The sequence below is a fragment of the Microcaecilia unicolor genome, chromosome 10, assembly GCF_901765095.1.
Source record: "Microcaecilia unicolor chromosome 10, aMicUni1.1, whole genome shotgun sequence".
Taxonomy (NCBI): Eukaryota; Metazoa; Chordata; class Amphibia; order Gymnophiona; family Siphonopidae; genus Microcaecilia; species Microcaecilia unicolor.
Window position 1 is genome coordinate 57,944,684 of NC_044040.1, and position 22,835 is coordinate 57,967,518.

The 22,835-nt window shown below is 40.9% G+C and overlaps 1 protein-coding gene across 4 annotated transcripts in view; it reads right to left on the minus strand.

Annotated features, from left to right (window-relative positions):
• Positions 1-22,835, minus strand: part of FOXP2 (forkhead box P2) — a 997,693-nt gene that overhangs the window by 303,774 nt on the left and 671,084 nt on the right. For all 4 annotated transcript variants that reach the window (XM_030215772.1, XM_030215771.1, XM_030215773.1 and 1 more), the window contains one exon: positions 3,522-3,611. In XM_030215772.1, coding sequence (XP_030071632.1) covers positions 3,522-3,611 — 90 coding nt within the window. The remainder of the gene's footprint in view (positions 1-3,521; positions 3,612-22,835) is intronic.

Genomic DNA, 22,835 nt, shown 5'->3' on the forward strand with positions numbered 1-22,835 from the left:
TGAAGCAGATCCCCCATCACGGTTTCTGTACAGATCATCAAGAAGGGACGCAAAAACTGCCTCTGTTCCATACGCAGGTCTGAAACCAGATTGACATAGGACTAGCCAATTGCTTTTATTTAGCCAGTTTTTGAGTTGAATGAAGGTTGTCTGTTCTATAAGTTTTGCCATGAAAGGAATGTTAGAGACTGGTTGGTAGTTTTCAAGCTTGTCCTGGTCAAGGGAGCTGTTTTTCAGTAGGGCATGCACCACAGCTCATTTTAGTGTTGTTGGCAGCAGCCCTTCCACAAGAGAGGAGTTAACAATTTTTGCGGCCCCTTCAATGAGGACTGTGCTTGCTCTCTGTACTGTCTTTGCTGGTGAGGGCAGTTTGTTAAAAAGAACCAGCCCAAGAACTAAACCTTGCAGGACATTATTGGTAATATCCCTTTCCTCAGAGTTAGCTCCATTTACTACTACCCTTTCAGGCTTATTTTCAAAGCACTTTGGGAGGCTAAGTTCCATAGGTTTCTATGGAACTTTGGGAGGCTAAGTGCTTTGAAAATATGCCTCCATGTCACCTTCCATTCAATTAGTTCCTAACCAGCCAGTCACTCTAGAACCCATAGATGAATTATAAATAAACAAAGTACACTGCATCATGTGCTTTCCCTCAATCCAAGTCTCTAGTCACTCAGTCAAAAAAATTAATCAGATTTGTCTGTTACAGCAAGAGCAGAAATGGATTTTTTGTTTAAGAACTTTGGCGCTTGATGGTTTAAATGCCAAGATCGAGTGATACCGTTTTTACTGAACTGCTTTTATAAAAATTTACATTAATCAACAGAGTGCAGAAGGGGGTCCGTTAATTAACGCTGTGATTGATGGTCCCTTAAGTTGAGAATCTAACATCATTTATAAGAGAGAGAGAGAGAGCATTTTGGAACACTGTGAGAACCTTCTGAAATCAGCCATGAATGCATGGAGTTTGTAGGAAGTGTATATAATTAGGTCTGCCTCACCCATTTGGGCAGCGGAAGCCATGGGCTCTCTGTACTATCCCAGAGAGAATTGCAAATCCCCTCTAGATGCTTAATTACCCCAATCCTGTATCTGCGCATGGCAGGTCTGCATAGACCAGGCTGTAGCTAGGTCTGTAATTAGAAAGGAACCCAGTATTCAATAGATATAATAAGATAGTTTATTACAATCTTACCAATAGTAGTACAAGCAATTCAGACAGTCACATGGTGGAACAGCATTACATGGCACGTCCTCTCTCTGGCCTTCTGCAGACTTCCTTCTCTGTTCTTCTTCTCCTCTTGACTACCTTAATACTTTCCAGACTGGTCCTTATATACCATTTTGGCTTCATTGGTTCCAATAGACCCAGCTGTCTCAACAGGGTTCCTAGCCCTTATCAGTTTAATTAAAATGACTTCACATGTTCTCAAGCCCTAAGTATATACAAAATCTCTTGAGAGCCCATCTGTGAGATGATCTCACAGGACATGTTGCCCTCTTCCGCTCCACCTCCTCCCTTGGTGTGCTTACCCCCCTTGCATCCGACCTCCTAATGACGTACATTAGCCCAAACAGCTTTGCTCATAACTTCTCACAGGTGCTAGTCCCAGGAATGTTTCCAAGAGCAAAACCCCCTCCCTTGCCAGCTCAGCACTTGCTACAGTGAAATGTAACTGTGTCAAAGGTAACCTCTGATTCTTACAGGTTAGCTCTCTTTTATATCAGAGATGATTTTGATTTTAAGAAGCCTAGCTCTTATTATGAGCCATTGGCCTGGATTTTATTGAGAGCAAGGGCTAGCAAGGCTAACATATTTCTTCAGAAGTAAGCAAAACAGTAGAGTTTTGACAGAGCTTTGATTGCTGCCCTTTTTTATTTTTTTAGATCCATTAACCCTGAAACAACTAAGAGAAACTGTGCCACTGTTGTCAATGGGTATATTTGAACAGTTTCTGAAAATGGTTGACTGGTATCAGCAGTGTGGCAGGAAAGATACGTTTTAAACTTTTTTGATAAAACTGAATGTAAGGGATAAAAGGAATTTTCCACTGATATAAGCTGAAGTAATTTTGAGCATTGAATGGTTTATAGTGGAAGGATTTTTTAATGCAAATGACGAAGGACAGTAAGCCTGGGGCACTTTGAGAGTTTTTCCTTCCATTAACTAGGGATCCTTCTGATATTTACACAGCTTCCATTTGTTTTAAGGACTTCTCTTTTCTTTTTTGTGTATGATTGTAGGTTTAAGTCCTCATCACTTGTAGTATTTTTTGTAGTTGATACTAAACCAAACTGAGGGGGTCTTTTACTAAACCGCAGTAGCGTTTTTAGCTTGCAGTAGAAATCAGCTGGCAGTAAACGCCAAGACGCCTATTATATTCCTATGGACGTCTCAGCATTTACCATCAGCTGATTTCTACCAACAACTAAAAATACTACCATGGCTTAGTAAAAGACCCCCCTGAAACAGCTATATTAAATATTTACTTTACGAACATAACAACTTCATTTTCCAAATCATGTCATGCACTAGGTTTAACAAATTTTGACTACAAAGTTGAGATTATTTTATTCTACTTTAGTTATGTTTTGCATACTGTACTACAACTCATAGAAGATTTGTAGTCTTCCAGAGGCCAGGAGTAACTCATTACATTCTCATATTTTCTATCAGGCCATCTGTACTTTAATATTTATTTATGTAACATGCTCAGGCACCATAAAATTACAAAGTAAATTCAAAGTTATTTCAGACATAACAATGAAATATTTGGATAAAGGATAGGATGTTTGTAATTTGATACAATTACACTTAAACATATTAGTCTCATTAATAAAAAAACAAATTAAAAACACACACATGCACACACGTACACATACATACCCTCCTTATGCAATTTATTTTCCAATTACTTCTACATATGGACAATTTCTCCTAGCACTATAGGGAAAAGTGGTTTCAACTCTTCAAAAGTGAACTACTTCCTAACTAAAGAACTACATAAGCTTTCATTTGTAACACAAGGCTAAATACATTGGCAACTTGAAATAAAACATGTCATAACTAAAAGAAAAAAAATACTATTGATAACCTTTACTCTTTAATACTCTACACATGCAAATTTTCAGATACTGCAATTAATAGCATGCCATGTACTTTGCAGGGGTTTTCAACCCAGTTCTTGGGCGCACCCAGCTGCTCTGGGTTTTCAGGATATCCCCCGACTGGCTGGGTGTGTCCCGAGGACTGGGTTGAAAACCCCTGTGTTAGAGGTTGCCTTAGCAACCTGTTAGGTCAGTTAAAATCAGTGGAGCCATAGTGAGTTGTCATTGCAAACCCTAGTCAATACGTAGGCCCACCATGGATTTCCTTCATGTGATGAAAACCAGTGCTATATATGTATGCAGCCACGTATTTGTAGACAAATGCATACACACGTATATGGGCAAGAGTAAATTAAAACATCAAACATTTTTTCTTGTAAATAAGGCATTTCTGCAGGACATGCTTAGCTAACCTGTAGTGGCCTCTGTTTATCGCTGCCCTTGGGAGATTTTATTCCACCTGTTTGTTGCTGTAAAAGAATCTGTCTTGCTGCTTGGAGTGCCTAAAAGTAAAGAAATACCATATTATAATCATTTCTACACATTTTTAATTGGCAGCATTAGCTCTATACTTCAAATATTAGGGTTAAATTTTTAATTGGCCTCAGTCTGGTTCGCTTTTACTATACTGCTTCTGTGAACAAAAAAAAATCCACATAATTGAACACATATAACACTCCATCACAATTTAAAACTATTTATATAGAATCCTGCAGGAAATAAAATTAATTTGTTTAAAGAGCTTGAAGAGGAAAAATCATAAACTGCACCAATAGTTTTATTTCCACAAGGAACTTGTCTTTTGAGTGTTCAACTAAAATGCTCACTCCCATATAAATCATCATTCAATTTGCATTTTCACATTACAATTTGGAAGTAAAAGCAGTAGACTAAGTGTGACTGGAAGCTGTAATTAATCTTGACAAATCAGTATCAGATTATCTGGAAAGTAAGTTAACAGAAATGATTAAAATAATTTTGCTGATTAAAACTTCAGAGGATGACTATCCTTTGGCCAAACAAAATGCAATGATTGCACTATTTCTTCTTCTTTTTTTAAAACTTGCAATCACACATTTAGGATGAGGGTTTTTGAGTGATTGCTTCATAGCTTTGGAATGACTTACCAGATGAAGACTTGTTATTTGAAGTTTCAGATACTCCTGAAGGCTGTTCTATTTTCCTAGTGTTAACTGAGGGATGCTTGGAGAAAGGTGTATTGGAATATAGTCAGAATGAAGTTGGTCAGCAAGGTTGCAATTCTTACATCAAACTATGGGATTTATGGACAGGTATGAGCTGTGCTTATTACTTTTGATTGGTTAATGATTTTTATTTTTAATGTGTTTTAATTTTTGAATTATGCTTTTTAAATTATTATGGGGTCCTTTTACTAAGCTGTGTTAAGCAGCTAGAATGAGTTTTACTGTGCGTTAACATTGGCATTGACCCAAACTAACATTTAACATCTATTTTGACAGACCGAGCAGTAAAGAAGTCATGCTAACTGCTTAACACAGCAATGGATGGGAATCGGTTGGGACCAGTGCGGAGCAGGGAGTGGTCTTTTCTGTCAGTTACAGCACGGTTGTTTACTGCAAGCTGGACATCGAGGGCAGGGTCAAAGATGACTAATGATGTTTGGGCAGAGATCAGACATAAAGATTAGGGTGGCCGAGGATTAGATATTGATAGGTGAGATTTGTAAACAATAGGAAATGTTGGAGAGGTGTGCCTCAGCGGGACTGCCATTTTTCCTTTATTAGTGCTCCTTGGCCTCCTCCCCCATTAAATGCAGTAGTAGATATTGCAGGTACTCACTCTGTCACTGCATGTAATACAGTGCCTGTGTGGTGGGTGCGCTAAATGCATGGCAGATACTTTGTACTTTCCAGGCTATAATTTGGCTTCCTACCATGTGGAAACAGCAAAACCTTACTACACTTTAGTAAGGTAGCTTCTACACCGTTTGATTATTGTGGCTTAATTTTTATGTTATGTTTGATGTCTATGTGTTTTATTCTGTGAACTGCTTTGATCAACTTGACTCTCAGAGAAGCAGTATCAGTTTATAAAATAAAATACTAATGAACAAAGACCCCATTTACTAAACTGCATTAAGGTTTTGCAGATCAAAAGCATAAGCTAGCCTAAATTGGACCAAAACTTGTCTGTAACCAAGTTATTCGTCATAACTGACAATAACTATGTACCAGAAATGTGTTTCAACTATACATTTTTAAAGAAATTTCCTTTTTAACAGAGAAAATAGGTGTGTTCTTTTTAAGAACACTGACTCATAAGGTGCTGTCTCCATGTATACAAAGTAAGATGTTGTATAGTATTAAAAACAGAAAGTTAATGCATATGGAAGGTGTGAAATATCATTCTACTTAATGACAAGTGCATGTGCATTAGGTATATGTGCATCAAGTGCTACAAGCATCTTTATTACAAAATACATTATATGATAAACAGCAAACACTTCTGGTGAAGGCGCTTATTGTATCTGACACACATGTACTTAATGTTCTTTCCACACCTATCTTTTCTGCGGCCTCCTTCGCATGGACCTTTCCCTAATTGATGGTTGTGACCATCATAACATATGTCAGGCAGTACTTGTCTAGGCACCATTTGCCACAGGTGGAACACAACTTGGAGCAAAGTGCGGACAGCGTAGCCAAAGAAATGGAGGAAATGCATCAACCCTCCAACTTCAATGTGCACTTTCCATGCTGCAACTAGGGCAGAGGTTGAGTCTTTGTGAGTAGAAGCAGAGCCCTCATTTTTTATCCCTCACTGCTGGTCTGTACTCACTGAATCCAACAGGCCTATGCCACCCATCATCTTATAGTAGATGCCAATCATTTAAAAACATGGCACCATGATATGCTTCTTACCCTTAATTCTATAAAAGTTGCCAAATATTGTGCATGCAAATTTGGGCACATGCCCAATTTATTTGAATAATAAGCTTAGTGCTAATAACTGGCTTAACAAGTAATTATTGGAACTCTACATTTAATTGCCATTTATGTGCCTAAAATTTACATGCAATTTGATAAAGGGAACAGAAAAATGCGAGGAGCATGGGCAGATTGGGGGCTTTCCTAAAATTAAAGTGCATTGTTACAGAATAATGGGGATATGGGTCTCATTTAGGCAAATATATTTGCATCACGTTTTGGTTGGTGCAAATGGCCACGCCTAAAGTTACGTGCAATTCCAAGGCGTAAACGCTACTTTATAAACCGCACCTAACTTTCAGAGCAGCTTATAGACTAGCCCTTTTTTTGGTGCCATATATAGAATCTAACCCCCTATGTGTACTGGAGTATCTATGTTTTAACAGCAGTATTTTGGGTGACACCACTCTGTGGCAGATATGCTGAGGCAGTAATACCATAGATTATAAAAGCCATGACTGTTAAGATTAATTTATGGTCTAAAACATTATGATTCAGTGAAGGAGTATTACTTGAAACTGCATTGGCTACCTATCAAAGAACTCATTCGACATAAAGTCTGCACAATGATATTTAAGATCCTGTCGAGATAGATAGATTTAGTGAAACTCCTTCATAGATCTCAGACACATAATCAATTCTTCTTACAATTTCCTAATGCTAAAGTTACTTAGACACGTTTCTACATCACTCCATTACCAGATGGCTTCATTATGGAATTTATTTCCCTTAGTCTTGCAATGTTGTTTACATTATTCGTCATTTAGAAAGAAGCTGAAAACATTTTTTTTTCTGTGTACTTTCTTAATTTACTTATGTCATAATGTGTATGAATTTTTAACTTTCTTAAAACAAACACTGGTTTAGTTTGGGCTTAGCCAATAATGGGAGTTGACAAACCTCCAGTGTAATTGTTGGGATAATTTCCTGAACATAGAGGTAAGCAGCTTTGTCACTAATGTGGAGCAATAGTCATTAACATGAATTATGGAACAGCTGTTAATGTGAAATGAGGTTAACTACATGTCTGAAGATGCAGTTAAGTGTTTAATATCATTATTATCACTATTATCATTTGTATTGCACTACGAGAGGCACACAGTGCAGTCAAGACAGATGGACAAGACATATAAACAAATCAAAAAGCTTTGAGTTAACAGGGAAACTGATTGAGAACTGAACCAGGTGGGTTATAGGTAGGATTAAACCAAATAGGGGCAACTTAAAAAAATCATAAAAGACCTACAACTACTACTGCAGAAGGATGAATTATTGAAAGATATTTCCAGCTCCTCCAGTGCCTATTTTCTAACAATCACCAAATCTGAAGCAAAACTTAGTGAAAAGCAAGCTCCCAACAGAAGCTCAAATAGAAGATAATTAAACAAATCCCTGAAATTTACCAAGTAATTCATTTATTTATTTATAAAACTGTATGTACCCTTCAGGGCCATGCCTAGGGTCTGTGGTGCCCCCCCTGCAGACTATCAGTTGGCGCCCCCTCCCCCCATGTGGCACAAGATGCAAAGAAAATAGGAGCTGAAAGATGGAGTGCATCTTTGTGGGATTGCTGAACAAATAGAGGGTTTACAACCACTTAACTTTTCGTGCTTTCATGTTCACGAAATTAGTAATTAAATTTTTGATATCTAACTGGGCACATATATCATTCTCAATAGCAATCATGGCAAGGCTTACAAGCCTTTCTTGCGAAATACTTGATCGCAAATAATCCTATATAATAATTCTCACCTCCAACAGGATGTGCCTGGGACCGTGCCTCCCTCGTGAAAGCTGATACCAAAGCAAGGGGAGGAGTAGGGCCCTGTGTTACAACCCACTGCACTCCCCTTCCGCGACCCAGTCGACCACCCTTCTCGGCGAAAACCGTCCCCTGCCACCGTCCAGTACCTGTGCTGATGGGGGACCCCAATCCCCATCAGCCGAAGTCCTGTGCTGTCCTTCGCGCTGTTGCTTCTTCAATGATCTTCGGTTCAAGTTCCTCTGCGTGCGTCTGATGTCAGATGCACGCAGAGCAACTTGGACACGGCCCAGGTACCCTTGGAGTCATGGATAGCGAGCAGACTCACCTCGGGGCAGCTCTTCACCTCCTCCCCCCTAAATCCCTTGTTTTTGTCACAGGAGAATGGCTGTTACACGACTGTGAATCACCTATGTTGTGTACAAGATTTAGTGGCAATTTGGGGTCCCAGAGGAGCCTTCTTCTCCATGGGTGATGAGTACAAAAAAAAAGTGGCTGCAATCAACACGGGAAGCTAACTCCAGCTAAGATGGCCGATAGCCCTGAGCAGCCTGTGCTCATCATGTCTGACGCAGTTGTGAAGCAACCAAACTAGCATGTCACTGTGGTGTTAGAGGACAAACTTGCAATTTCAAACCACTTTGTAGTAACTGAAGGATTACATGGCCATGCAAGCTGCCAAAATTGCAGACAATACCGCATAGAGGCCCAAGAAATGGCCATAGAACAGCTTAGGGAGAAGTCAGCTCAGCTGCAGCACAAGAACATTGACCTCATGGACTGGATTGATGACCATGAAAACCGGAGTCGGCACAATAATCTCCAGCTCATCGGGCTCCCAGAAGCAGTCCTGGAGAATGATTTTTGGGGTTTTGTGAATGGGAGCTGCCTGAGGGCCTGGGTCTCGAGAGAGAGTGCTGCCAAGTGGTTGTGGAGAGAGCCTACAGACTGGAATCACACGTGGCTCAAGGTGTCAGGCCGCGTCCTGTTATCTTTCATTTTCTGAACTATGCCAACAAGAGGTCATTATTACATGCTTATTATGCCAAGAAGAGACTGGAGCTCAGGAATGCTAAGCTGCTGCTATTTGAAGATTTCTCGGCAAATGTTGCGGTTCAGAGGAAAGAATTTGTACCCTATTGCTCGCAGTTCTTCAAACGCGGAGTGTGGTTCACCCTGCAGTATCTGGCACGGGTTTGAGTGTACCATCAGGGCCCTACCAAATTGTATAACACTGTGGCTGAGATGAAAGTTTTCCTACATTCCCTGGATCATCAGGAGGTACATGAGTGACCTGTGTCTTTGTTTCCATGGAAAGGTACATGAGTGACCTGTGTCTTTGTTTCCATGGAGGGATATACTATGCCTTTGCCTTTTCTCTGATATCATTGAGGCAGGGACCTGGTCCCCACTTCGGGGAGTGGGGGGCTGACCTTCCATGCTTTTGTTTTCAGCTGGATTGCTACTAACATGGTGGCAATCTTGCACTGCAGTATTGGGAGCCCTCCCCTATGTGGTGGGATGCTTCCATGGTCACTCTGATGTCCTTGGAGATTTTTATTGGTGCATAGCGTGGGGCTCTTATCTGTGACTTTGCCAGTGTTTGGGTTGCAGACCCCTTTTTCCTTTCCTTTTTGGTTGTTTTGATCTGGTAGAGATGGGACGAGGGGGGCCTGCTCGGGGCTCTGGTTGATGGGGGCAATACTTAGTGAATGTTGCCTACACAGGTGTTTGTGTGTATGTGTGTGTGTGTGTGTGGGGGGGGGGGGGTTAGTCAGCTTGGGGGTTGTAGTTTTTGTAGATGGGTAGGGTTTGTGTATTGGGTGGTTGTGGATGGTAAACGGTTGTGTGTGTGTGTGTGGTGTGAAAGTGTGAGAGCATGGGGGATATATTAATGAGAGGTGCTAAGGGGGTACACCTATGCAATTTGCTCTACTGATGGAATAATATGTGTTGGGAGGTGGGAGGGATTGATCTTTGAAGTACAGGCTCTTCATCAAATTAGAAGGACATTATGGAGTAAGGTACTTTTTTGCGGGGGGGGGGGGGGAGGTTGGCTTTATTGCAACAAGTGATATGTCTGATTTATTTTAAGAAAGGGTTTGTTTAAATTCTAATTTTATATTGCTGGGATAATGTTGATTTATCTTTTTTCTTTCCTTATCTTATTATCTTAGTAGAGAGGATTTAGTTCAATTTTCTCTTTAAGGAGCTTCTTTGCTTAGTTGTTCTAGGATTTCTTTTTCACCTTCATTTCAAAAAGAAAGGTGATCTAATTAATTACTTTTAAAGTTCCCGCACTTCTGAGGGTTAGATCTCACACAAAAGAAGATAGCCACTGCTTTTAACTTACAGAACAGCTGAGGAAAAGTTAGCGTCTTTGGTAGGGATTTTTCAGTTTTCTCAATTCTTTCAATAGGTACAAATATTTCTGCAACTGCAATATGGCTAGGAAACATTGTGTCACCAAAGCTGTTGCCCCAGTTATACCTTCTGCCTCTGTGCAGACACAAAATGTGAAGTGATGCAAGGCAAGAGGCTGGTTCCATGTGTGAGATGTCTTCTGTTTGAATCCCTCATGAAAGAAGTGAAAGAACAGAGAGAAGGTGCATGGATGACAAGCATATGCACAAATGAGAAATACATTGATGAAATGCTTCATGAGGCATCAAAGATTTGCAGAAGAACTGTGGTGAAAGAGGACAGCTCGACTCACATCTCGAGACCCTGCAGGATTGATACTATGACTCCACCTGCCCTTTTATTCTATTCATAGCTTATATTCTGCCATATCTCCAAATAGATTCATTGTAGATTACAAAACAAGAAGCATCTCAGTTACATGGAATTCCAGGCATTAAAAATAATAACATAAGTCAAACCATATTTATCTATGAAAATAATAAAGACTTCAACTGCTTTCTAAATGAACTGAAGAAATGATATGCAGCCTTGGAAGTGGAGGAGATGAGGGCATCCCGGGGAGAAAAGGGACCGAAGCTTGAAATCCTCAAAGTTACAGGATCCATGACCACTAAGAGTCAAAAGGTAGTGGTGGTTGGTGATTCCCTTCTGAGGTGTACATTAGTGTCCATCTGCAGACCAGACATGTTGTCACAGGAGATGTGCTGTCTGCCAGATACCAAAATTTGAGATATAATGGACAGCTTGCCAAGACTCATCAAGCCTAATGACTATTATCCTTTGTTGCTCATCCATGCTGGCACATATGATACTGCTCCAAATGTATCAATAGTGACTTCAAAGCTCTGGGACAGAAAGTGAAGCAGACAGGTTTACAGGTGGTGCTCTCATCAATCCTCCGTCGACAGTAAAGGCAGAGAAGCTTGCATTCTGGAGATGAATGTGTGGCTGAATGGATGGGGTCATCGAGAGCATTTTGGCTTCCTGGACCATTGGATGCTTTTGCAAGAGCTGCTAAGTAGAGATGGTGTTTTCCTTGGATGTAAATCCCAAGTCCTGAAAAGTCTCCAGACTTGCCCAGAACACGGCAGCCAGACTTATATTTGGAAAGTCAAGATCTGACAGTGCCTCACCCCTTCAAGAAAGGCTTCACTGGTTCCCCATCAAAGAGAGAATATACTTCAAGGTCCATACAATTATCCATAAGATCATATCAGGAGAATCCCCCAGTTATAGGAACAACCTGATTGATCTCCCAATTAGAAATAGAACAATGTCATCGCGAGCATACCTCAATCTACACCTCCCAAACTGCAAAGGTGTCAAGTACAAAACATACTATGCGTCCAGTTTCTCCTTTCTGGGTAGTCAACTTTGGAATGCTCTCCCAAAACCCATCTGAGCTATAACTATTTACCTTTCAGGAAAATGTTAAAGTCCCATTTTTTCAAGCAAGTTTACCCTAATGGACCAGCTTAATTCCACCAGATCACCTACGATACTCCTGCTAAGACGTTGACGCTTACTCTGACCCCAATGTTATACTCAATCCCTCATCTTCTTCCCTCCATCCTTTACCATTTCCCTACCATTCTCCTTCCCTTTCACCTATCATATCCTTGTCTACCTTCCCTATTCTAGTTCATTACGTTCTTTTCACATGTCCTTTGTAATGCCTTTCATAATGTAAGTAGTTATGATCATCACAATTTATAATACTGTTCCTACATTTACTTGTTTTTACTGTATTCTTTACCATGTAAGATGCTTTCTTTTACTATGTAAGCCGCACTGGACCTGCTGTATGTGGGAAAGAGTGGGGTACAAATGTAATAAATAAATAAATAAATCTATCAAAAAGCGTCTTCAGCAGCAGACTGGCTAACCTATAGAAGCGGAGATAAGGAGGGCAAAAAAGGACTTTGAGAAGAAATTAGCGTTGGAAGCAAAAATACATAGTAAAAATTTTTTTAGATACATTAAAAGCAGGAAACCGGCCAAAGAGTCGGTTGGGCCGCTGGACGAAAATGGTGTTAAAGGGGCGATCAAGGAGGACAAAGCCGTAGCGGAGAAATTAAATGAATTCTTTGCTTCGGTCTTCACCGAGGAGGATTTGGGGGGGACACCGGTGCCGGAAAGAATATTTGAAGCGGGGGAGTTGGAGAAACTAAACTAAGCAAACATGTGGACAATGGGGAGCCGGTTGATATTGTATATCTGGATTTTCAGAAGGCGTTTGACAAAGTGCCGCACGAAAGACTCCTGAAGAAATTGCAGAGTCATGGAATCGGAGGTAGGGTATTATTATGGATTAAGAACTGGTTGAAAGATAGGAAGCAGAGAGTAGGATTGCGTGGCCAGTATTCTCAGTGGAGGAGGGTAGTTAGTGGGGTCCCGCAGGGGTCTCTGCTGGGTCCGTTGCTTTTTAATGTATTTATAAATGACCTAGAGATGGGAATAACTAGTGAGGTAATTAAATTCGCCGATGACACAAAATTATTCAGGGTCGTCAAGTCGCAGGAGGAATGTGAACGATTACAGGAGGACCTTGCGAGACTGGGAGAATGGGCGTGCAAGTGGCAGATGAAGTTCAATGTTGACAAGTGCAAAGTGATGCATATGGGTAAGAGGAACCCGAATTATAGCTACGTCTTGCAAGGTTCCGCGTTAGGAGTTACGGATCAAGAAAGGGATCTGGGTGTCGTCGTCGATGATACGCTGAAACCTTCTGCTCAGTGTGCTGCTGCGGCTAGGAAAGCGAATAGAATGTTGGGTGTTATTAGGAAGGGTATGGAGTCCAGGTGTGCGGATGTTATAATGCCGTTGTATCGCTCCATGGTGCGACCGCACCTGGAGTATTGTGTTCAGTACTGGTCTCCGTATCTCAAAAAAGATATAGTAGAATTGGAAAAGGTACAGCGAAGGGCGACGAAAATGATAGTGGGGATGGGACGACTTTCCTACGAAGAGAGGCTGAGAAGGCTAGGGCTTTTCAGCTTGGAGAAGAGATGGCTGAGGGGAGATATGATAGAAGTGTATAAAATAATGAGTGGAATGGATCGGGTGGATGTGAAGCGACTGTTCACGCTATCCAAAAATACTAGGACTAGAGGGCATGAGTTGAAGCTACAGTGTGGTAAATTTAAAACGAATCGGAGAAAATTTTTCTTCACCCAACGTGTAATTAGACTCTGGAATTCGTTGCCGGAGAACGTGGTACGGGCGGTTAGCTTGACAGAGTTTAAAAAGGGGTTAGATAGATTCCTAAAGGACAAGTCCATAGACCGCTATTAAATGGACTTGGAAAAATTCCGCATTTTTAGGTATAACTTGTCTGGAATGTTTTTACGTTTGGGGAGCGTGCCAGGTGCCCTTGACCTGGATTGGCCACTGTCGGTGACAGGATGCTGGGCTAGATGGACCTTTGGTCTTTCCCAGTATGGCATTACTTATGTACTTATGTACTTATGTACGATGCTTTGAGGAGGACCGATGCTTGCTCGTCTTAGGTTTGCCTCAATGTTGACCATCGTAGCCCTGCAGTACCGATGAGGATGACAAATCCTTCTCTCTCCTTGCTATCAGGTCTGATGCAGACTGGTCCCAGGGCATTAACACAGTGTCCAACATCAAGGCAAGGTGAGATGTCCTCAATATTGGTGCACTTCCAGTGTCCAAATGAGCCACCTCAAACATCAGGGCTGATGCTTCTGATGCCAATGGACCAGACTGTGCACCAAACATCTTTTTACGCTGGATCTGGCCCCAAGCACTGGAAACATGTTATGGGAACAGTCCCAGAGATGACCTGATTACACTGGGCACAGCGCTTAAAACTACTTGAACCCTTCTGGGACATGGAAGGAGAAATAGCTGATGCCAAATCAAATGGCTCAGTGGTGAGGGGAAAAAAGGCCACTTATTACCAAAAAAGCTCAATGTAACCTGGCTGGAGCTCAGGCCTAAGGGGGCCCATGGATCTGAAAAAGCAAAGAAATTTAAAACAGAGCAAAATGAACTAGGAAAACTAAGAGGAACAGAAAACATAATGAACAAAACAAAAAAGTAAAACCAGTGAGAGACCAAATAAGCGACTTCTCTTCTCCTCAGAAAAACAAAAACTGCTGGTCCCATGCTCACAAGTCAGGTAAGAAGGCACCTGACATGCGTGGTGGGATGCTGCTAAAGACTTCTTAAAGAGACAGAGCGCTGGGCTGGGAAAAAAGGCCACTTATCGCATACTGAAGGAGCTTAGGGAAATTCTGGTGGCTCCACTGACTGACTTTTTCAATGCTTCTCTAGAGTCAGAAGTAGTACCAGAGGACTGGAAAAGGGCAGATGTGGTCCCTTTTCATAAAAGCAGAAGTAAAAAGATGAGGTTGGGAACTACAGGACAGTAAGTGTGACTTCTTTGGTAAGTAAATTACTGGAAACACTTTTAAAACAGAGAATAGTGAAGTTTCTGGAATCCAGTGGATTACAGAACCCAAGATGCAACACTATTTCACTAAATGCAGGTCTATTCAGACAAATCTGATAAATTCTTTGACTGGGTGACCAGAGATTTGGATTGAGGGCGTGCAATGCTTATGGTGTATTTAGATTATAGTAAAGTTTTTGACATGGTTCCACATAGAAAACTAATAAATAAACTAAGTGCCCTTGATATTGGCCCTAAAGTGATTGACTGGGTTAGGAACTGGTTGAGTGGAAGGAGACAGAGGGTAGTGGCAAATGAAGCTCACTCTGAAGAACAGAATGTTATATCAGTGGTGTGCTGCAAGGTTTGGTTCTTGGAACAGTTCTTTTTAACATTGTTGTAAGTGATATTGCTGAAGGCCTGTCTGGTAAGGTTTGCCTCTTTGTGGATGATACCAAAATCTGCAGTGGAAAACTGAGACTTCCAGGCCTCACAGTATATTTTATATTTAGATCATGTTTATTAACCAGAAGCAAATATATTACTTAGACTTTGATAAAACGTTTCCAAAATACATAGATAACAGATCCACTTTACGATTCCCCCTCCCAACAAAATCAACTCTTCCTCCCACCCATCCCACCCCTACATGGCATTGTACTCACAAGAAAAAATGGGGGAGGACAACAATATAATCAGAAAGGCAAATTGAGTACATGACTTTGAGCTCGTGGGGTCAAACTAGACCAGAATCTCTCCCAGATCCGTTGAAATCGGAGTCCTTTCAGTGATTGTAAGTCTTGCACATCAAACCTCTGCATCTGTAGTAATAAGATCATCTGTTGTTTCTAAAAAGACAAAGATGGGGCCTCTGAAGACAACCAGAGGAGGAGTATGATTCTTTTGGCCATCAAAAGAACCCGGGCCAGTAATCCCTGCAGGCCCAGCAATGTAGAAGAGGATTTATTTATTTAGATCATTTATACCCCGCCTATTACCACATAAAGCAGCCCCTAAGCAACTTACAATGAACTAAAGAAGCAGTTACAATGACAGTAGAAACGGACCAGAGGAAGAAGGGAAGGGAATATTAATACAATAGTTAATCAGATAAGTAGCAAGGAATCAGATCTTGACTCGCTGAGACAGGACTAGTTCTTAAAGCATAAGTACATAAGTAATGCCACACTGGGAAAAGACCAAAGGTCCATCAAGCCCAGCATCCTGTCCATGACAGCGGCCAGTAAAGGTTTTTATTTTAGCTGTTATTCATGTTTTCAGAGCTTTGCATTCCAGAGGGTTTTATTTCTACTTTAACATCCTCATCATCCTGGTTAGGATTGGGAACATCATTTAAAATGCTGAAGATTTCTTCATTTGTTGCCTTGCTTTGATGGCATTAATCAAACTGGTAGCAACTGGATAACTCAGAAGAGAGCTATTGCTATCATCTTGATATTTATAAATGCACGCTGGGGTTGGCGGTATCAATGCAGAAAAGGCAACAGGGACAATATCCAGTATCCTCTCTGATGGTAAGAGAATCTCATGCACTTTTCTAAAACTTCTTTTACAAAGTTTTGGTTTGGGCTTATGAAGGTCCTGGGTAAGACAATCTGACCAATCTTCCCAGCTGTAGCGGAATTAAAAGTTACTCAAGTGGTGGGAGAACCAGGTAATTAACCTGTCTATGCAGGTTGTATTCATTGAATCCAAACGAAGATAGAACATTTCAGTGGCCTGTGCAAGGACTTGTGGTAGAGATCCTATATGGATGTAAGATGTGTATTTCTTGCCAGCGATCCTGTTTCATCTTTTGAATCTGAGCCCAAAGGCAGTCTAAATACGGCAAACAGCAGCTGAACGGCATCTGCGACAAGCACTTCCTCCGAAATAGCAGGGCAGAAGAGGCAGCACCGGCCCAGCTGATAGCAAGGATAGGAAGGGTGGAGACAAGCCGGCGATGGAGCAATGACGAACAGCCGCTCCCCCAAGATTTCGAACCAGAACAAAGACAACAAGAAGAGAATCTGATCACCACGATACTCAAGGAAGCTGGCACGATCAAAAACTGGCCAAATCATAGCTCAAGAAAAGGGTTTACCCCGCGATGGAAGTCCAGGTTATTCTGTATGGGCAAAAAAGGCATAACTCCTGACAGAACCACCTCCAGACTGCCCACAAAGGGCAACAAAACTGCCCAAACTGTTTAAAAGCATGGGGCAAACACCCCACCAGTGGTATGAAGTAGGGATTTAAAATGAACCTTAGGAATCAATTTGATTTCCAAAGAATTGACTAAAAAATACTCCTTGTCCCTAAACCAGTCATTTATGTGTCTCAAACCACTGGCAATAGACAGGTATCACAGATTCAAAAGTCTCAGACCCTCGTGCAACCTTGGAGTCATCAAAGTAGTGATAGATAAACAGGCTTTTTTTCCATTCCACAGAAACGTTTGTAACATACGATGGAAACTTTTCTCATCATACGCCATTAGATACAGAGGCAACATTTGGAAAATATACAAAAAGCTAGGGGCCAGCATCATGTTAAAAAGAGCTATACATCCCAGAAGGGAGATTGGATATGCTCTCCATAAGGCTAGTTTTTTTCCCCAGTGACTGAATCCAAGGTTGCGTATTCAAAGAAAATAACCAATCTAGATTAATAGCTATAGTTACCCCCAAATACCTCCTATACAATAACATACGAGAAGTATGCTCCTGCAAAAGAGAGTTCAGTGTCGCTTGAGCCTCATAGAATTCTTCTCTAGCTTGGGGGGTATGATGTCTCATGTATGTGCTTTGGATAGTTGAGCCTGATGCTGAATAATGCCCCCGGCTATACATTTATTCCGGACACATGTATACGCCATAATATGACCCCGAAGCACTGCCTTCACTGCAGGCCAAAATAAAAGGGGAGTCTTCTTTATGTTGTTAATTGTGATACAAATATCTTCCCACTTAGCTATCAAATAAGTCTTAAAGTTCTCATTCTTAAATAGATAGAATGGGAAACACCACCCAGGTTGTTAAGAATAAAATGGATTTGCCTCAATGTCAATCCAGATCATACTGTGATCTGAGACCTCAAAAGGCCCTATATGGGCAGACAGTATCATTGAAAAGAGAGAATCTGGCTGTAAAAATATAGTCAATATGAGACCAAGTATCATGTGCCCAGGACAAATGGGTATAATCCCTTTCCCCTAGTTGCAATAAATGCCATGGATCAATTAAATGTAACGATTGGCAAAATTGAGAAGTAGTGTCTCTCCCACCAGCCCTCTTCTGTGAGACAGAAGATCTATCGAGCTCTGTATCTAGCACCAGATTAAAGTCCCCAACCACCAACAGACCCCAATCTAGATAAGGTGCACACTCAGAAACTATTTGTTGAAGAAAAGCAGTATTTAAAGTGTTAGGGCCATAAACAACCATGAGAATCAGCTCAAGTCTCAACAGTGACAATTCAAGAAGTAACATTCTCCCCTCAGTTTCTCTAAACAGTACCTTAGCCTGTCATGATAATTTTTTATGAATGATTACTGCAACCCAACCTTTGTGCCCAGCTGCTGGGGAATAAAAAAGTTGACCAACCCATTGCTTCTTAAGTTTCTCATGTTCTTCTACAGACAAGTAGGTCTCCAGAAGACAGGCTATCCCTGCGTTTTGGCGATTTAAAGCAGATAATATCTTTGCTCTCTTTACCAGAGAGGTTATACCTCCCGCATTTACTTTCTTACCCATCTATATATTACAACTTTGCCTTACCCTTCACTACCAATTATAATGTTCTATTATGTATTGTGTTGACATTGCTAGTATACCATGTCATACTTTGAATTGTTTTCGAATATTTTTACTGCTGTAATTGCCTATTGCTCATGTCTGATCTAGTCTTACTGTACACCGCCTTCCCTGAGCCCCGTGGACCGAGTTGCTCCACCCCAGCCTGGAGGGGAGTTGCTGACAGCTCTGACAGGGAAGGAAGCCGAAGGGGCTCAGCCCGACCTGTTTGAGGGAGTGTCTGCAGTAACGGAGGCTGAATCTCAACGCCGAGAACTATTGCTACAATCAGCTTCAAAGGTACTGCCTCAGGATATAGTTTCTAAACTTGCTTGTGTTGAAGATCAACCTCACCCTTCTCCAGCCATTAGTGGTGTGAATAGACCAGCAACTGTGACATTAGAGTCACTATGGGATATGGTTTACAGCATTCACACTTCTATGCAAACTACTTTAAAAATGAATACTTCTGACAAAGACTTTCTGAGGCTGCCCTGCTTCAGGCGCAAAAGACTGCACAGCAAACCTTAGATTTGGAGACTGTGAATATTAAAATTCAAGAAATGGGATCTGTAGAAACGGCTTTGGGTAAGGATAATAATTTCCTACATAAAAGATTGGAGTACCTAGAAAACCAGACTAGAAGATTAAACCTCAGGTTTCTTAATTTTCCCAAATCGCCTTTAATTTCCCCTTTGGACATGGTTAAAAAATATATGATTGATATTCTTGGAATGGATAAGGACTCACTGCCTCCCCTTACTCGGGCTTATTACATCAGGAGTGGTGGAGTGGTGGAAGAAAATCCTCCGATAGCAGGGGAAGGAATGGATCTTACTTCTTTCCTTGAAAGTTCATTGGAGATAATTACTCAGAGGTTGACTTTTTGTGCTGGAGCCTGACAGGAATGCCTTATTAAGGCTTTCCTTGAGACACTTAGAAAATCTGTTTTGGGGCTCAAAAATTCGTATTTTTCCTGATCTCTCAAGGCCTACACAGATGAGATGGAGGGCCTTTTTGGAACTCCGCCCTAGGGTGGTAGCACTGGGAGCAACTCTTATATTACGTTTTCCTTGTTATTGCAATGTAATGCTTGAGGGTAAACAGTTTCAATTTGTAGACCCAAAACAGTTAAAACAATTTCTGGATGCTAGAGTGGAATTGAATGTTGTGTGCCCTCCCTAAATGCAGGCTGGGGTCTGAACCAGAGGTTGCAACCACTAGTTCTTAATTATTGCTATATGTTTTACTTTAAATTCTAAATTCTTGGATTCCAAAATTTCCTAAACTTGTGGACAGAAAGGCTGTTAATGATATTTCTCTTTATTTTTGCCTTTTGTATACATGCCGATTGCATATTCACATATTGTGATGATATATGGAAATATATGAATAAATAAATAAATAAATAAATAAATAAATAAATAAATAAATAAAGCGTATGGAGACAGACTTAAAGATCCAATATGTATTCTTTACAAGAAAGGCTGGAGAGATAAGATATGATAGAGACCTTTAAATACCTACATGGCATAAATGCACAGGAGGGGAGTCTATTTCAACTAAAAGAAAGCTCTGGAATGAGGGAGCACAGGATGACAATGAAAGTGGATAGACTTAGAAGTAACCTTAGGAAAGAAAGAATATTATGGCTTTATAAAGCTAGTCAAAAATGTATTAAATTAGTCCAACAAAAAGGTATCCTATTTTTGTTTCTTTTGCTTTATTTCTATTTTATTAATCTTTATAAGCTAGTAATTTCTAAAGCTGTACCTTCTACTATCTACACTGTAAGCAGTTAATACACATTAATTACATTTGTGTTAACTGCATGGGAAACTCCTCAAGTTGTCTCCATCCCCTAATATGAAATTACACATTGTGAGGGTAATTCTATAATTGAGTTCCTCTGTTTAGATATCCTGACGGTAGGCGGTAGAAGCATTTGTCTTGATACAGTATACCAGTGTAATCTGATATTGGCACACCTCATATTTAGACACCTGCACTTATACCAGCTATACATTTGGCATATGTGGGGGTATCTAGATGTGGCAGGGATAACTTATGGTATTCTATAAGTAATGTACATAAATGGGAGTCTCTCCCGTGCACCACTCATGGGTATATCTCCCTTGCAAACACATACTATGCAAGATAGTTGCATATTCAAACAAAAAGAAGGGGGTACACCAATGTTGTTCTAAAGCAAGTGGTTTATTTATAGATGATGGCTAAAAATAACTCTGCGCAGACCTGCTTGCCTCACGAGTCAATTTTATAGTTTCAGTCAAACATGATAGGTGAAAAATAATATAGCATAAAATACATCCACTAATACAGCACCAAAAGCAGTAGTGTACAAATCGCCAGAGGCCCTGATATACACACTGCCAGGGTAAAATTGTGTATCATGCATATTTACAGAATAATATCTAGGCAGCATACTGGTTCAATGTTGACAAGTGCAAAGTGATGCATGTGGGTAAGAGGAACCCGAATTATAGCTACGTCTTGCAAGGTTCCGCGTTAGGAGTTACGGATCAAGAAAGGGATCTGGGTGTCGTCGTCGATGATACGCTGAAACCTTCTGCTCAGTGTGCTGCTGCGGCTAGGAAAGCGAATAGAATGTTGGGTGTTATTAGGAAGGGTATGGAGTCCAGGTGTGCGGATGTTATAATGCCGTTGTATCGCTCCATGGTGCGACCGCACCTGGAGTATTGTGTTCAGTACTGGTCTCCGTATCTCAAAAAAGATATAGTAGAATTGGAAAAGGTACAGCGAAGGGCGACGAAAATGATAGTGGGGATGGGACGACTTTCCTACGAAGAGAGGCTGAGAAGGCTAGGGCTTTTCAGCTTGGAGAAGAGACGGCTGAGGGGAGATATGATAGAAGTGTATAAAATAATGAGTGGAATGGATCGGGTGGATGTGAAGCGACTGTTCACGCTATCCAAAAATACTAGGACTAGAGGGCATGAGTTGAAGCTACAGTGTGGTAAATTTAAAACGAATCGGAGAAAATTTTTCTTCACCCAACGTGTAATTAGACTCTGGAATTCGTTGCCGGAGAACGTGGTACGGGCGGTTAGCTTGACGGAGTTTAAAAAGGGGTTAGATAGATTCCTAAAGGACAAGTCCATAGACCGCTATTAAATGGACTTGGAAAAATTCCGCATTTTTAGGTATAACTTGTCTGGAATGTTTTTACGTTTGGGGAGCGTGCCAGGTGCCCTTGACCTGGATTGGCCACTGTCGGTGACAGGATGCTGGGCTAGATGGACCTTTGGTCTTTCCCAGTATGGCACTACTTATGTACTTATGGTAAATACAAAAATGCACAAATATGCATGTACATGCTAGTATGCTAAAGATGTATGAAGGTAACGCACAGGTAAATGATAGCACCTAGTTTATAAAATTGTCCTTTGTGGGTCAATTCAATTAAGGGCACCCAAAATCTATTTGCTAAGCTAGTATTCTGGGGCCAATATTCAGACCATAGGAGGGAGCCGGTTTATTTTTGGCCTGTTTAACTTAACCCGATGAGTTAATATTTGGAGAAACCCAGTTAAGTTTAAACCTGCCAAAGATATTCTAGCTATGTACACGGTCTGATGTGGCCGCTTACAATAGACGGTTATCCCCCACTGAATATCGCTGAATATTGGGGGGAGGGCTCTATAATTGCAAATTTGCATGCCTAATCGATTACAGAAAAATGGTGTAAGTCAGCAATTAGACTTCACCACTTATACTTGCTCTATGGCAGGTGTAGATGATCACACCAAAATGTAGTAGTTAGGTGTCTGACAGTTTCAATGAAGGTCACACTTTAATAGTGGGAATGCCCATGAACTGTCCATGCCCCTCCCATTTCACACTAGAAAAGTCAGGCGCTAAGCTAACTGCAATTAAGTGTCTTACTGCTTTTCACCTCCATTTTGGTGCTTAACTTCCATTTCAGTACCAAACTTAATTGGTGCCTAACTTTTGGCGCACTATATAGAATTAGATTTAGTAGGAAATATGTGTTAAAACAAACTAGGGGCCCGATATTCAGCCACTGGTGGACAACACGTTTACTGTTCACCGCTGGACCATTTCTGGCAACCGGCATTGAAGATACAGGGCTTTTTTTAACTGCTAAAAAGTTAACAGGTTAAGCCAATATTCAGCACTAACCACTTAACTTTTTAGAAACATAGAAACATGACGGCAGATAAAGGCCATATGACCCATCCAGTCTGCACATCCTCTGTAACCCCTAATTCTTCCTGTTCCTAAGCGATCCTTTAGTGGCTAAAGGATAGGTCTGCTACTTATGCAGCCTATTTTAACTGCTAAACATAGCCGGT